The 11,714-nt window shown below is 39.1% G+C and overlaps 1 protein-coding gene across 1 annotated transcript in view; it reads left to right on the top strand.

Annotated features, from left to right (window-relative positions):
• Nucleotides 1-11,714, top strand: part of TMEM131 (transmembrane protein 131) — a 227,685-nt gene that overhangs the window by 40,909 nt on the left and 175,062 nt on the right. Inside the window, exon 4 of the mRNA XM_011969677.1 lies at nucleotides 5,384-5,452. Within this exon, the coding sequence (XP_011825067.1) occupies nucleotides 5,384-5,452 (69 nt within the window). The remainder of the gene's footprint in view (nucleotides 1-5,383; nucleotides 5,453-11,714) is intronic.

Genomic DNA, 11,714 nt, shown 5'->3' on the forward strand with positions numbered 1-11,714 from the left:
ATTTATGCAGCCAACAAACATGAAAAAAAGCTCATCACTGGTCATTAGAGAAATGCAAATCAAAACCACAATGAGATACCATCTCATGCCAGTTAGAATGTTGATCATTAAAAAGTCAGGAAACAGCAGATGCTGGAGAGAATGTGTAGAAATAGGAACACTTTTACACTTGGGGAATGTAAGTTAGTTCAACCATTGTGGAAGACAGTGTGGTGATTCTCCAGGGACCTAGAACTAGAAGTACCATTTGACCCAGCAATCCCATTATTGGGTATATACCCAAAGGGCTATAAATCATTCTATAAAGACACGTACACACGTGTTTATTACAGCACTATTCACAATAGCAAAGACTTGGAGCCAACCCGAATGTCCATCAATGATATACTGGATAAAGAAAATGTGGCACATATACAACATGGAATACTGTGCAGCCATGAAAAAGGATGAGTTCATGTCCTTTGCAGGGACATGCATGAAGCTGGAAACCATCATTCTTAGCAAACTAACACAAGAACAGAAAACCAAACACCTCATGTTCTCACTCACAAGTGGGAGTTGAACAATGAGAACACATGGACATACAGAGGGGAACATCACATGCTGGGGCCTGTCGGGGGTTGGGCGGCTAGGGGAGGGATAGCATTAGGAGAAATACCTAATATAGATGATAGATTGATGGGTGCAGCAAACCCCCATGGCACATGTATACCTATGTAACAAAACTGCATGTTCTGCACATGTACCTCAGAACTTAAAGGATTAAAAAAAAAAGTCTTTTTCAACAAAGGATACTAGGCCTACTGGATATTTACAGTGAAAGAAAAAGTGAACTTTAATCTTTTAACTCACACCATCGCCATAATTAACTTAAAATGGGCAATAATAAATAGGCTCATATCTAAAAGTTAAAGGTGTAAGACTTTTTAGAATAAAACCAATCTTTTCATAGAAATATTTGCAAACTGGACAAAGTTTTAAAATACCAGAAACACATACCATGAAAGAAAAAATGAGGCTGGGCGCAGTGGCTCACACCTATAATTCTAACACTTCAGGAGGCTGCCGTGGGAGAATCACTTGAGACTAGGAGTTTGAAACTAGCCTGGGGAATATAGTGAGACCCTGTATCTACAAAAAATAATAATAAATTAGCTAGTTGTGGTGGTATGTGCCTGTAGTCCCAGCTACTTGGGAGGATGAGGCCAGAGGGTGGCTTGAGCCCAGGAGGTCAAGACTGCAGTGACCCATGATTGGACCACTAACTGCACTCCAGCATGGGCGACAGAGTGAGACCCTATCTCAAAAAAGAAAAATCATCATTTCGACCTCAACAGAATTAAAAACTTAGGCTTTTCAAAAGAAATCATTAATAAAAGGAAAAGGTAAACCAGGACCAGGGTAAAAATATTTGCAGCACATAACAGACAACTCTTACAACTGAATGAGACAGACATCCCAGTTAAAAAAACTTTCCACAGACATTTACAAAAGAAGGTACCTAATTGTACACCAAGGAAGTGGAAAGATGGTCAACATTATTCATCATTTGGGAAATGCAAATTAAAACTAAAAATGCATTTATGGGAGAATATATATCATATAGGAGAAGTCGTATTCATTTCTTTTAAATCACTGTTTATTTAGCTGGCTCTTTAATAAAAATCATATTTGACATCAATTTAAACTGCTGGTGACTTTGATAGTTTTACTAGTAAAGGCACTTCCTTCCCCACCTCTTACTTGTGACCGTAATGTTTGTGGATCAAGATGCAAAATAGTGGCTCCTAAATGTGAGGATGCTTAAAAATGCAGGTTTCTGGGGTCCATTCTGCTTACAAGAAACTAGATTCTGGAGGTGGGGCCCTAGAATCTGCATTTCCACAAGCATTGTAGGTGTGTATGATGCAGGTACATCACAAACAATTGTTTTAAAAATGCTGGGCCAAAGAGTATCTGTTGTTTAGGTAGTAGTTGATCCTAGGAAAACATTTGAAACTCCCAGAGACCCAAGAAGCCCTATGTCTGATTTGGGAGTTTCCTGCTCAACTTTGACCTGACAGTTCAACAGGCAGTACGACCATTCCCACAAGATTTCTTGTCTCTTCAGCTGTTTCCTAGCTTGAAATCAGAAAATAGTCTTCATCTCCATATAAATAAGATTTTAGTGAAAATTTATTAAACCAATTGTATTGAGACTTCAGAACATATATAATCATTGCAGAAAGCATAAAATAATGCAATATACTATCATAATGTGTCAGATTTTGTTGCTTTGAAATTGTCAAAGGGTGAGCCCAGCACACTGCCGTGCTGCACCTGTAGTCCCAGCTACTCAGGAGACCAGCTTGGGCAACACAATGAGACCCCTGTCTCTCAAAAATAGTAATAATAATAATTTTAAAAATCAGGAAAAAAACTACAATGACATTAGCAAAGGCTACCATTCTTTATATTGCAACTTCCCCCATTTGTCAACATTACATATTTGCAGACATTTGCTTTCTGTTAAAAAAGCACTAAACAGTGCCATGCCCTTTCTAAATAAACATGGGTAGCAACCATTTGAATCAGCTGTGGAGACATGACAGCTGTATTACTGCATTTTTGGTTTGGTTAACATAGGATTGTACCTGTGTCAGCTTGCATTGTACTCACTCGGGTATTAAACTGTTCCTTAGATATAGATCTGCTATTGTTTTGAAAATATGCTTTTATTTATGAGATAATCATATTTGATATACTGTTTCCTCTGTCTCATTCTGTGAGCACTTTGTAAATATCACAGTACAGTTGCTGGACATCACATCTTTGAAGCATTTTACAGGAGACAAGACATAAAATTAAGGATTTGAAAGGAGGAATCAAATTATTACTTGCAGATGATTTGTCTGCAGTGATCATTCGAGATAGTGCTCATTTTGGCAGCACATGTAGCAACAGTGGAAAATCAGGGGAGAATCTAAACAATTAGAATTAAACTCACCAAGGTGATTAAGATCAGTATGTGAAAATCAGTAATACCCTTGAAAATCTTCCTCTTCCCACTTCCAACCCATTCCTCCCACGTCATGACTGTGTATCCAGTGAAAATCTTAGAATGAGTTACCCTTGATCCCTCAAAATCAGTCCATCAGCACAACCAGTTTTCTCAAGCTTCCAAATATATTCAGAACCAGCCACTGCTCGCTACTCTCCCTTGCAGCCACCCTGGATTGTAGCCGCCATCACCAGTTGCCTGGAGCACTCAGGACTTCCCTGCTTCCCACTGTTGGGCTCCTACAGGAATTTCCTTGGTTCTTCACAAAGTAGCCAGAATTAACCGTTTAATGTGTGTGAGATCATACTACTCCTTGCTCAAAAACACTGTAGTTTGTTACACTTAGAATAATCCATGCTCCTACAAGGAGACCTGGCTCTTACACCTCTGAGCTCAGCTCCTACCTCCTACTCCTCCCTCACTGCACAATGGTCACTTAAGCCTCCTTGTTCAACTCACCAAATACATTCCTAACTTTCTTCCCCTCGATCTCTGCCGTTCAGGTCTTGGCACTAGTGTCGCTCCTCAGAGAGGCATTTTCAGTTCCAGCCACAGCCCCGGGGTGTTTGATTTTTCTTTATACACACATCTTCACCTAATATATTCAACTTCTGATCCCCCGACTAGGATGTTACTGCCATGACAGCAGCCGCTTTTCTTTGTTCCCCACTGTAGCCCCAGCCAATAGACAGTACCTGGCACAGGGTACACATTCATACGTTTGTATTCAGTGGATGGGGTATATACTGTTTTACCCCTCCTGGCCACTTTAGACATTTCCGTTTGTAGTTTGCAGAACAGCCTCTTGGCTCTGTGAGAGAAAAACACTGTCTTAATCTCCTTTTTCTCCAACATCTAAACAGTCCATGGAATTAATATATAGGAATTGTATATTATATGTAGGAATATATATTACATTATAGGAATATATATTATATAGGAATATCATATAGGAATTAATGACATACAGTTATGCCTTATGCTTTATTTTTACTTTATTAAGATTTATGTAAATTTGAGTTTCATACTAATAAAACTGATGAGCTGAGGAGCGTCTCATGTTTTAAAGGAGCCAAAGAGTAGTGCTGTTCTATCACATCTAAGAAGGGCAGAAAGCAAGAAGGAATAGATGCCTATACTGACTGTTGCAAGGAATTGTGCCTTCGTTTCCCGGTGTCTTTAGTTTCGTTCTTTAGTAAAATGTAATCTTACATCTGGTGCTTGCTTTCTTTTTTTGTTTGTCATCTTTTCTGTTCAACATATGCAGAGGGGTTCTCAAGCTACACAAAAGAATGTCCTCAATTGGTAGGGCTAAAAACATGTTTGGATTTTATTACCTTCAGCTAGATTATTCCACTACTCAGATTATTTAATCTTCGTAGAATTGAATTAAAGCCAAATTTCCTCCATATTATGAATGTCCTTGTCTATTTCTAATTATTTCCTATATCTCCTAAATCCTAGATATTTCCTCTGATTCCTGAATCCTCAATGAAATTACTATATCATTTCAAAGCTTATGTTACTATGAATTTCAGTGATGATGGAAATAAAGTAGCCTCACAAAATGGGTTTTGCTCTGACATCATTTCCTAGAACAAAAACATCAAAATCTACTATTTTGAAACTTAGTGGCTGACTGAATTTCTGACTTTCTCAGTATATAAACACTTTAGGCATGTGAACCACCTCCCCCCTCACCAAAGGTCATTTATGTTTTATGTCAGTGTTAGCCCCTGATGATATCTGAGGTTTGCTATTCAGAAATCTGTTTCATTGAGAAGTTGGGTATCAGGTGGGTTAGTTAGAAGAGGCTACTGAAATATGGAGGCCAGGACATCAGAGATCAGTTCTAGTGTATTCCAAACTTTCAAATGAAATAGATATTTCAGTTCTTGGAAATTTCTGTCTCAGATTCATTTTTGTTTAGTCCTTTGCCACTCTAGTAACAATACGATCGTGATTTTTGCCTTCATATATTGTCTGCTAAATGTATGTTGTTGTATCAACTCTTTATTCATCATACATGTATCAAAAAATCCAAGTGACCTATTAAAGTGTATCGTTACCAGTTATACCAACCAAATTTCAACATTCAGTCTGCCTGAGCATTTTCTATTTTCATATCCTTTGAAGAAGAAAAATACTCCCACTTTTTCATTTTCTAAAACGCGATCTTTATTGGTTTCTGCTAATTTAAAAAGTAACACATATTTCTGATTGTTAGACCCAATTTTTCTTAAAAAATGCATTGTTATGACAAAAGTCAACTGTCTGAATAGAGTTTGGGGAAACATGTATTTTGAAGAATTGCTTCTTATGTTGTTTTCTTTTTATTCACAGTATATCTCTCTACCGGGGGAATTGCAGGCCCATACGATTTGAGCCACCAATGCTGGATTTCCATGAACAGTAAGTTTAAAATTTTTGAATTTCCCATTAAACTATTATATGTATTTTACATGCATTTGTCTGGTCTTTTGCCTGTGTTATATCTATGTGGGAAAGTTACATGTTCTAGTCATCAGGAAAACAAATGATACTGAATGCAGTTTGGAAATGGGAAGCAAGTATCTATTAGGAGTCTAACATACACTATTTTAGGAGTCTAACATATAGTGTGTTTAAAGCTTGAAAAATACTCTCATGTTGTAGTCTCTGGTTCAGAGAATCTTTGGAAATGGCAAAGAACTTAACGTTAGCTGTTTTGATTAGCACTTCATTTTTATTTTTACTATTTAAAAATCTTCTTGTGAATAAAATACATTCTATTCGTTTAATATATGTGCTTTTAATATACAAGCTCTTATACATCACCAAATAGTATTATCAGCAACCCAAAATGGCAAGTAAAAGCAAATGCACAGACAGACATGGTTCAGTCACAGAACTGCCTTGATGAGCTAAGCAAACCACTGCACACCCTGCCCCAAGCAGGAGAGACCCCCTAGCCTCTAAGCACCTAATATACCCAAGGGCCAGCAAAGCAGCTACGTACCTGCACCGAGCACCTAAGAAAGAGCCCCACAGTGTTCCCCCAAGATATTTCCTTGGCCTGCCCAATGGCCCTGCACCTGAAATCAGGGCCTGAAAAACAGCCCTGTGGGCAGCCACCAGCAGACACACCTCCATACCAGCTGAGCAGCTCTGTGCCTGTGTCTCAGGCCTAAGAAATAGCCCTCTGGGTCGTCCCTATCAAACATGTCCCCACGCCAGCCAAGCAGCCTTGTGCTCACATCCTGGACCTCAGAAACAGCCCCATAGGCTGCCCCTGGCAGACACGCTTCACAGCCATCTAAACACCCATGTGTCTGCTCCCCCATCCTGAGAAACAGCCCCATGGGCCAGCCCAAGCCAACAGACAGCCAAGCCATCTGAGAAGCCGTGAGACTGCATCCCAAGCCTGGAAAACGGCCCTGTGGGCCATCCCTGGCAAACACACTCCCAGTTCAGCTGAGCAGCCTCAGTGGGCTCCCAAATGTCCCTTCACAGATTCTCCAAAAAGAGTTTTTTCATCCTGCTGAGTCAAAAGAAAATTTTAACTCCGTGACATAAATCCACACATCACAAAGCAGTTTCACAGATAACTAGGACTGAGAAACAGCCCTTTGGGCTACTCCTGGCAGGCATACCCCCACGCCATCCAACTAAACACGTGCTTGTGCTCCTGCCCAGAGTGACAGCCCTGTGGTGTAGAGCCAGACCCTAAGTTGGCTAGATTCCAAGCTGCCTAACCCGCTGCATGGATGCACACGTCCCTGACCTGAGAAAGCCTTGTGAGCCCACCCTCAACAAAGCTGCACCACTGCCACCACAGACTCTCTCAGCCTAGGCTGCTGAGATACTTGCACACGTCAGGTGTGACTCACAACTGAGGAAAGTACACAGAGACTACACTACAGTGCCCACCTAGACACAGATGCACCAAAGCCAATGCACCCCACCAGTCTGACACTCCAAGACCCATTTATACAAATAAGTCTTTCCCTGTGAAATGTACTCCGTAAAATTGGAAGAAATGACTTTTCTACCAGATGTATAGAAATCAACATGGGGACACATCAAATATAGAAAAGGAAATATGACACCTCCAAAGGAAAAAAATAATTCTCAGTAACAGACCCCGGTCATAAGAAAATATGCTAAATGCCAGAGAAATAATTCAAAATAAACTTAAAGAATCTCAATGAGATACAAGAAAACACACAGTTCAGCAAAATCAAGAAAACAATTTATGATTTGAATAAGAAATTCAACAAAGAGATAGGTAACATAAAAAAGAACCAAACAGAAATCCCAGAGCTGAAGAATTCAATGAGTGAAATAAAAAATACAGTCAAGAGCTTCAGCAACAGACTAAACCAAGCAAAAGAAAGAATTTCTGAACTTGAAGACAGATCTTTTGAAATAACACGGGCAGACAAAAAAAGAAAAAACGGTAAAGAAAGCCTACAGGATGTATCGTATACCATGAAGTGAGCAATGTGGTCATTCCAGAAGGAGAAGAGAAAGGAGAAAAGTGTAGAAAATACACTTAATGAAATCGTAGCTGAAAACTTCCCAAGTCTTGAAATTCGAGATGGACATCCAGGTCCAATAAACTCAAAGCATTCCAATTAGAGTCAGCCCAAACAGGTTATCTCTGAGGCACGTTATAGTCAAATTACCAGATGTTAAAGGCGAAGAATTCTAAAAGCAGCAAGAGAGAAGTGTCAAGTCACATATAAGGGAATTCCCATTAAACTAACAGCAGATTTCTTAGCAGAAAACTTACAGGCAGGGAAAGAATGGAATGATACATTAAAAATACTTAAAGTAGGGGTGGGGGACCTGTGAGCCAAGAACACTATACCCTGCAGAGCTACATTTCAGAAATGAAAAAGGAGTAAAATCTTTCACAAACAAGCAGAAATGAAGGGAATTCATCACTGCTAGACTGGCCTTACAAGAAATTCTCAAGGGAGTCTTATATCTGGAAATGAAAAAATAACCACCATTATGAAAACATGTGAAGCTATGAAATTCACTGGTAGAGTCCAGACACAAAGAAAGGAAACAGAGTCAAACTGTATCAATGTGGAAAACCACCCAAACACAGAAAAACCGTAAGAAAGGAAGTACAGAACAAACGATAAAACATCCAGAGAACAATGTGACAGGAACAAGTCTTTACCTGTCAATAACCTTGAATGTAAATGGGTTCAGTTCCCCCATTTAAAAGATATGGACTGGCTGAATGGATAATACACCCAACTATACACTACCTGTAAGAAACTCACCTCACCTGTAAAGTCATACAGACTGATAGTGAAGAGATAGAAAAAGATAATCCATCCAAATGGAAACCAAAAGCCAACAGGAGTGGCATTAGTTATATCAGGCCAAACAGGCATCAAGTGAAAAGCTGTAAAAAGCAACAAAGAAGGACATTATGAGATAAAGGATCAGTTAAGCAAGATAACATAATAGTTGGAAATATATATGCACCCAACACTAGAGCACCCAGAAATAAAAAGCAACTATTAGATCTAAAGGGAGAGATAGACCCCAGTACAGTAATAGAATTGGGGATTTCAACAGCCCACTCTCAGCATTGGACAGGTCATCTAGACAGAAAATCAACAAAGAAGCATTGGATTTAAACTACACCATCAACCAAATGGACCTAACAGACACTTACAGAACATTTCACCAAACAGCTGCAGGATACAATCTCTTTCATCAACACGTGAAGCATTCTTCAGGATTGATCATATGTTAGGACACAAAACAAATCTCAAAAAATTTTTTTAATTAATTTTACCCACTATCTTATCTGACCACAGTGGAATTTAAAACTAGAAATCAGTAACAAGAGGAACATTCAAAACTACAAATACATGAAAATCAAACAACATGTTCCTGAATGACCAGTGGGTGAAGGAAGACATTAAATGGTAAACTAAAATATTTCTTGAGACAAATGAAAATAGAAATACAATATACCAAAACCTATGGGGCATAGCAAAAGCAATATGAAGAGGCAAATTTATGTAACAATAAATCCTACATCAAAAAACTAGAAAGGTTTCAAATAAACAACCTAATGATGCATCTTAAAGAACTAGAAAAGAACAAACCAAAGCCTCAAAATTAGTGGAAGGAAATAAGTAAGATCAAAGTAAATGAAATTGAGACTAAAAATACCTACAAAAAGTGGGGAACATCTGTATTTATTTGTTGAGTTATAAAAATTATATTATCTCAATATACCATTTTTATAATCTGCTTTTTAAACTTAATATATTGTGCATACTTAAAAAAATTCCATTGAATTTTCTCATGTTATTTTATAGTATTAAAAACATCAAAATGTATGGGTATATTTGTTAAATTCACTTATTTTTAATTGTTTTAAACTTCGTATCTTGTGATCAGTGCTGAAACTGATGATTTAAACACAACCATAACTATTTGCTTTTCCTCAAGAGAGAGTCTTAATGAAAGGATATACAGAATATTAAAGTTTTAAGTTAACCTTTAGCCTCGAGAACAGTTTGGTATCATGAACAAGGAGCAACTTAAAGAAATAAAAGAATTAGTCTGTGACCAGTGAGGAAATAAATGGGATTTCTCATAGAGACTATTACTAGTCAGAGAACGTGAAATCTCATGAGCTGAGACAAATTGTGGAAGAAGCGTGAATGGGTAGATGAACTCCAGTACAAGCAAGGGTCAGGTGACACAGTAAAGAAAATGTATGCGAAGCATAGCAAAGGAGTATAGTTAATAAGACTGTTCCCCGAAGCAGCACATTTACATGCTGCTCCAAAATAGTGGAAACAAACAAAAAAACTGCAATGGTCTGAGTGTTTGTGTCCTCCCAAAATTTGTATGTTGAAACCTAATCTCTGATGTGATGGTGTTCAGAGGCGGAGCCGTAGGAGGTGTTTAGGTCCGGAGCGCAGACCTAATCTCACAAATGGGATGAGTGGACTTGTAAGAGATGCCCCATAGAGCTACTGTCTCCCTTCTACCATGTGAGGACCCAGCTAGAAGGTGTCACCTGTGACCCAGAAAGAAGGCTCCACACCAGAACCTAACCAAGCCGACGCCACGATCTCAGATTTCCCAGCCTCTAGATTTATGGAAATAAATTTGTCATTTATTCTGCTATAGCAGCCCAAAAGGACTGAGCCACCATTCTACTATTATTTAAAACTTTTCTGTATCAAGTCAGAGAACACCTAGTGGAGTTTATGTTTCACAAGTGTAGAAGTGGATCTGTAGATGTAGGGGTTGGGGCAGGTGTGAACCAACGTGTGTAAGGGTTCAATCAGAGAGGCAAAACCAGTCAGATTTTAAATGAATGTGTATGTATATATACACGCACGTGGATTTATAATAAGGAATTGGCTTATACAGTTGAGAGAGCTGGTTAAGCAAGCTCAAAGCCCACAGGGCCAGGCAGTCAGGAAGGGAAGATAGCGGGCTGGAGCCCAAAGGGCACACACTGAAGCTTCTTGTCCACAGATAGGTATCCGGGGAAGATCCTGAAAACAGGAGAGAAATTGCAGGTCTAGCTGCTGTTTGAAGCCTCTTGGCTGAGACAGGGCCTAAGCTTTCTTTGAAAGGGCTTCCCAGTGACTAAGGCAGACTCACCTAGAATAATCATTTTTATTAACTTAAAATCAACCTATTAGGGACTTTAATGATGTTTGCAAAATCTCTCCCAGCAGCACTTAGGTTAGTGTTTGAATAACTGGGAAAAGGTATATTATGCTACAAAATAGCTGCTAATCTTCCTTTTCTCTTCTGGCTCCGAGGAGATAATATTGCTTGTAACTCACCCAACCAAAAACATACTAGAAAGGGAATTCTGGGGACTGTAGTTCAGCCCAGCCAAGTTGATACCACAAAGCTACCCCATAGATACAAACAAAGAGTTTCCTAAATTTAGAACTTCTGACTCTAGAAAATGAAGAGAGATGTGGTTGAAAGAATTTGCTTAGCAATTTTAAGTTAAGGTTCTTTTTTTTTTTAATTGAGACGGAGTCTCGTTCTGTCGCCCAGGCTGGAGTGCAGTGGTGCAATCTCGGCTCACTGCAAGCTCCTCCTCCCGGGTTCATGCCATTCTCCTGCCTCAGCCTCCCGAGTAGCTGGGGCTACAGGCGCCCGCCACCTCGCCCGGCTAGTCTTTTGTATTTTTAGTAGAGACGAGTTTCACCATGTTAGCCAGAACGATCTCGATCTCCTGACCTCATGATCCACCCGCCTCGGCCTCCCAAAGTGTTGGGATTACAGGCGTGAGCCACCGCACCTGGCCAAGTTAAGGTTCTTTTTATGAAACTTGAAAGTAGTCTTGGGACAAAGAAAATGAAATTTGTACATTTTCACTGCAGAAAGTAAATTATCAATGTCTTCAGAAAGTGGCTGCTAAAGGAAATCAGATATTTTAGAATATATACTCTTTTAAAGTTATTGTATGTTTTTTCCACTCTCAGAAGCATACAACTTGTTGATTCAAGTTTTTTCCTGCATTAACTACATTTATTTTTGCCCCCACAAATCTCTGCTCTTTTTAACATGAATGTTATTAAGTGAAAAAAGATTAGAATACCATAATACAGAATGGCCCCTCTTAATACCTGTTAGTTACCTATTCAACATCTACCCCCATCCTTTTTCCCTCCCC

This window comes from Mandrillus leucophaeus, unplaced genomic scaffold (genome assembly GCF_000951045.1).
Source record: "Mandrillus leucophaeus isolate KB7577 unplaced genomic scaffold, Mleu.le_1.0 Scaffold9, whole genome shotgun sequence".
Classification (NCBI taxonomy): domain Eukaryota; kingdom Metazoa; phylum Chordata; class Mammalia; order Primates; family Cercopithecidae; genus Mandrillus; species Mandrillus leucophaeus.